At 37.6% G+C, this 5,428-nt stretch overlaps 1 protein-coding gene across 1 annotated transcript in view; it reads right to left on the reverse strand.

The window, feature by feature from the left end:
- myoz2 (myozenin 2) overlaps window positions 1-5,428 on the reverse strand; it is a 15,044-nt gene that overhangs the window by 4,029 nt on the left and 5,587 nt on the right. The window contains exons 4-5 of the mRNA XM_015397241.1: window positions 2,402-2,537; window positions 221-404 (exon numbers count right to left, since the gene is read on the reverse strand). Coding sequence (XP_015252727.1) covers window positions 221-404; window positions 2,402-2,537 — 320 coding nt within the window. The remainder of the gene's footprint in view (window positions 1-220; window positions 405-2,401; window positions 2,538-5,428) is intronic.

Genomic DNA, 5,428 nt, shown 5'->3' on the forward strand with positions numbered 1-5,428 from the left:
GATGGATGGATGGATGGATGGATGGATGGATGGATGGATGGATGGATGGATGGATGGATGGATGGATGGATTCAGGGATGGATTCAGGGATGGATGGATGGATGGATGGATGGATGGAACTTTGATATTTCAATTCTATTCTATTCAAGTTGTTGTTCAGATACAAACTTTATAGTTTTATATCAGGGACTACCCTGTTTGATATGTTATGATATGTTACCTGTTGAAGCTTTTGTATCCTGGTAGGTTTGTTCGGTGCTCCAGCTCAGGCATACGAGAGACAAGTGTGTCAGCCAAAGCAGGGTCATTGATGATGGCCTGCTCCCAGGGTGAGTGGTATGACTTTGGGACAGCTGTAGAGTTGAACTTCTCTGGAGGGATGTCTTTCAAAGGACCCCCATATCCTGAACAAGTTATATAACACAGACATGAATTAAGGGTCTTTCAATGTCAAATAATGAACAAGTGTCTTACCCTTCCCAGGCATCTAATTATTATTTATAAATGCTTTGTCATCTTAAAGTTGTTCTTTTTACACAGAACAACCTAAATAAAGATTAAAATAATTTTACACTGCCTTGTGAAACTGTCTATTCCCCCTTTTTTTTTTTTTACCTTTATTTTCAAATCATTTGTGTGTCAAATCACACATTTGACACACAAATCTGTATGTTTTCATAGGTCTTTTCTCTGACAGAATAGCACAAAGTGAAAATAGTGAAGGAGGAATGTTTCCATTTTATGAAAAGCTCTAACCTTTTACTGTAGGTATTCTTAAAAACAAAAAAGTAAATTACTAAACAAATGCCCAAATACAACCAAATGGCTTTTGAAGTGTCTAATGAATAAATAGATTCCACCTGTATAGAACTGAACCAGAAGAAGAGAAGCAAGTAGTAACATTTTATCCCAAGCTCTGCTGAGAGGACATTTCAATCCATCATCCAAAAATAAAAGCTTTTGGTACAATGCAAACAGAAATTGTGAGGTTTCTTAGTTAAAAGAAAATAGAAAGTATAGAATTTGTTTCATTTGCTAAAAGGCACATTCCTGGCTGAAGATGGGAGGTGTAAAATCTTTACTTAGGCATGTGATACAGCAATCCCCTGTTTTATGCTTGTTAAAGTTCACAGCAAAACAAATCAAGGGGGTAGCTTATGCAGGCAAGTCTCCCCGCATCGTGCATAGGTTTTGATAGGGAAAGGCCTTTCCAAAGCACTATTCTTCAACCTCAGCGCTTCACTCAGGGGGGCTCACGAGCTCAGCTGTTATGTAACGTTCTGAACGGGTGGGTAGGGTGGGGGCGGTTACCGGTTCACCTCTTGACCTCTCACAATGAAAAATTCCTCCTCCTTTCCTGAGTTTATGTTTTGCCCTGGAGGAAGAAGGAGAGAGCAAACAGACCTGCAGGGGATGTTTATGATTTTTTTGGGAGAGTCTGTAACAAAGCCCCTTTTTTATGGAGGTATAGTGTAGCTGAAGTCAGATATTTTTGACACACCCAGCTAAACAGAGAGAGAAAATCAGCTTTCAGAGGAATGGTTTGATATCTTTGACCACAGTCTTTACAATATCTCTCAAGGTCCAATCTAGAATGACAAATTCAGCTCTATGGGGATCAGATCAATTATTTTAGGACATTTTAACCATTTAATAACACATGCTCTTTGGCCTAATTTCGGCTACAGCTGGGGTGACTTCATTCAGATACAGTAGGGGTGGTGTCTGATCCAGAAATAACCCCACCTACCCCACCCCCAGGATGCACTCATCCTTACAGCGGCGTTGGTTTTCTGTCAGTTGGACAAAACTTTAGGACGTGAGAGGAGGATGTGGGCGCAAAGCAGATGGTATCAGTGGCCCAAGAGGCAAACAGGAAATACGTCCTGTATGGCAAATCTTTGTTGGGATTTAAAAGAAGTTTTAAGGGAATAAAGTAGGAATGTGGAGGCAGAAAACAAAGCAAGGAGATAATAAGTCAAAAGTGTAATCACATTTTTGCCTGAGGGAAGTAGATTCCAGGCAAGAAGAGAATGTTTTGCTTTGTGATCAAAGCCTGCATCAGTGCAAACAATAAAAATAGTTGAAATCTCATCAAAACAGGGTACATCCAGAACTTTGTAAACACCACGTCCTCTTAGTGTCTTCATCTGAAGATAAAGCTGGCTTGTACACTTAATTCTTAGGATATGTTAGATAAAATTATCTCTGCTTGTACAAAGTTTACTTTGATTAAATTATGGAAATTAATCAAGCGTTTTCAGGAGGAAGTTGGTTACAAGCAAACCAGATAGTCATTACAACATAGCTAGACAGTTTTAGCCACAGTGTATCAACGATATATAACTCCACAGGGTCCTTGAGACATGTTGTGGTGTTCTGTGTCAGCAGTGTTACTGACCCGGGGCGATGCTGTCCGGGTTTGGCACCATTGTGGTATCTTGTGTGTTGGATGTCACTTTGCACGGCTGCTCCAAACTCAGATCGTTCCCACTGCCGCTGGTGGACTCGTTCACTGTCTGGGAAACTGTTTGGCTCTGGAAGAAAGATTGAAGCGGTGGAAAACTGTTGATTTTATTTCTGATTAGCCTTTCCTGCATTATGTACCTATGCCTTTTTTTTTTTTTTTGTACCTCAAAAGATAGGTATTTCATAGATGCTTTGGTACTATGCACTTTAACAAGCTATAGGGCCATTAGAAAAACAACATGGCCCACATCATCAAACATTCTATGTGGGGAGCAACTCTGCTGAAGTGTTGGATATTTTTTCACTCAGCGTACATATCAAAAACTGAAAAACAAATGGAGTTACAATGACTATGTACGCTGTATAACTTTTTAACAAGGAAGTGTTTGCAAGCATGCTACTGTTGTTTCAAAGAGCATACCATCTTTACCAAGCAGTTGGATTTGGGTTTTTAATGACAAATATTTTTCCCACAATAAACAAATCAATTGAAATAGAGGGTTGATTTTTAAAAAACTTTTAAGGTGCTGAAGGCAAGGGTGGGTTTGGAATTAATCATTGACTCATGAGGAATTTAGTGCATTTTCCAGACTATAAGCNGTACCTCAAAAGATAGGTATTTCATAGATGCTTTGGTACTATGCACTTTAACAAGCTATAGGGCCATTAGAAAAACAACATGGCCCACATCATCAAACATTCTATGTGGGGAGCAACTCTGCTGAAGTGTTGGATATTTTTTCACTCAGCGTACATATCAAAAACTGAAAAACAAATGGAGTTACAATGACTATGTACGCTGTATAACTTTTTAACAAGGAAGTGTTTGCAAGCATGCTACTGTTGTTTCAAAGAGCATACCATCTTTACCAAGCAGTTGGATTTGGGTTTTTAATGACAAATATTTTTCCCACAATAAACAAATCAATTGAAATAGAGGGTTGATTTTTAAAAACTTTTAAGGTGCTGAAGGCAAGGGTGGGTTTGGAATTAATCATTGACTCATGAGGAATTTAGTGCATTTTCCAGACTATAAGCCGCTACTTTTCAGTAGATATCAGCAGCTTATAGCCTGGTGTGGCTTATACTGTTTGTGTAATTTTCCAGTTTGTTAAAGCACGGCTTATAGTGAGGTGCTCTCTATAGTCTTGAAAATATGGTATTAGTCAAGCACATTGTTTTGGTTATCTGTTGTTTTTAACCTTGATCATCATATTGGAAGTGTTATTTTACATCCTTGCATATAATTCCAATACGCTCACAAAAAAATCTGTGGGGCAGACAAACATTTGCAGACCTCCCTGGTGCACCCCTGTCTGTCCAAACACAAACTTTAAATGACCAATGCCTTGCTGTTAAATTGATTTTATTTTAACTAAGTTAATGAGATTCATTGATGATAATCCCACCTTTGATCAATCAAAAGCCCAACTGAACAGACTCTTACAGAAAGGCACAGAGTGATGTTCAGCATATTACAGAAAGAAGAAAAAAAAAAAAAAATCCTTGCAAGAACCTTGGATGTAAACTAGATGGAAATGCAAAGGGTGCAGTGAACTAAAAAAAAACAAATTTGATCTTACTGGATTCAGCTGGGCAGCCTTCTTTGTTCTGTGTTCATTTTTGTCTGAGCATTCACACAGAAAAAGCCGTTAACGATTACATGATGTATAGACAATGTTTGTCTAAATCATGTCTGTTGTTTTTAAGCTTACAGAAATAATAATTATACTGTTGCTAAGATACTCCACTGCTACAGAAGAAATGTTACCAGTATGTGATTTCTTTAATAAAAAAATTAAACTTTCCATTTAATTTCATAGACACGAATCATTATTTAAAATTATGAGTTGTTATAGATTGTTTTTAAAAGCTTTCTTAGATCAAAGCTAAATTGTTAATTTCTTGAGAAGGGGTCTGGCTGCAGAGCTGCACTGTCAGGAACCTGGCTGCAGAGCTGCACTGTGAGGTCCCCTGCGCTGTTAGAACCGGAAGTTTATTTGTAGATTTTCAAAGTAAAAGCAAAACTGATTTGAAGGCTTTCTAAAGTAAAAGCTAGCTTAGATAAAATCCCCTTGAAGCTAGTGCTGTTATGCTGGAACCTTATGTACAGGCACAATTTTTCTCTCCACCAAACTCCTATCTGGAAAAATAGATATGTGCAAAAAATAGACATTAGTCTCTTTATTTGGATCGCTGGATGCAAAAGGGCATTTGGTCTATAAGACATTTTCTATAGGACAGTAGAGAATGGCTGTGCTAACACTGTCATAAACTCTCATCTGGCAGCAAATACGTGCTGCGCACTATTCCTGAAGGCTTCAAGTTCAACTTCCGGAATAACGTACGGTCCTGACAGTGCAGGACAACCCATTTTGCAGGTCTGCAACAAAGGGTCCTGAAAGTACAGGTCTACAGCCAAACTCCCTTGCATTTCTTAATAGGTTAATCTTTAAAAAATGCTTTTAATTAGAAAGATATGCTATAAAGACTCACATCTTCTGGATGGGAATTTGTTTTACAAATGTGAGACCAACATAAGTATCTTTAATGACATAAAGTGTGAAAGATTAGATGAGGTGTTTGTGTGCACTACACATAGTGAACATCTTGTTGACAGGCTGTATTTTCCAGTTTTTTTTTAAGTTGTTGTCTTTTCTGGAAACAAAAAAGTATTTTTTGCTAAACAGAGAAGCTGCATGCTGTTCCTTTCTTTATCGACTTTGGACACATTGTTTTCTTGGCTTGAGATGAATTGTACTGCAGCCCAGGCTCTCAGCTTTTATCCATTGGAAAGATATTTATGATGATTTACTTAAGGACTTCCTCAGGAAATGTTGACAACTTGAAACTAAATTTTTCTATCGCCCCAAAGCAATAAATAAAGCAAGATATGAGCCTGATACTTCAAAGATATATATATATATATATATATATATATATATATATATATATATAT

The sequence above is a fragment of the Cyprinodon variegatus genome, unplaced genomic scaffold, assembly GCF_000732505.1.
Source record: "Cyprinodon variegatus isolate N-32 unplaced genomic scaffold, C_variegatus-1.0 Scaffold845, whole genome shotgun sequence".
Taxonomy (NCBI): domain Eukaryota; kingdom Metazoa; phylum Chordata; class Actinopteri; order Cyprinodontiformes; family Cyprinodontidae; genus Cyprinodon; species Cyprinodon variegatus.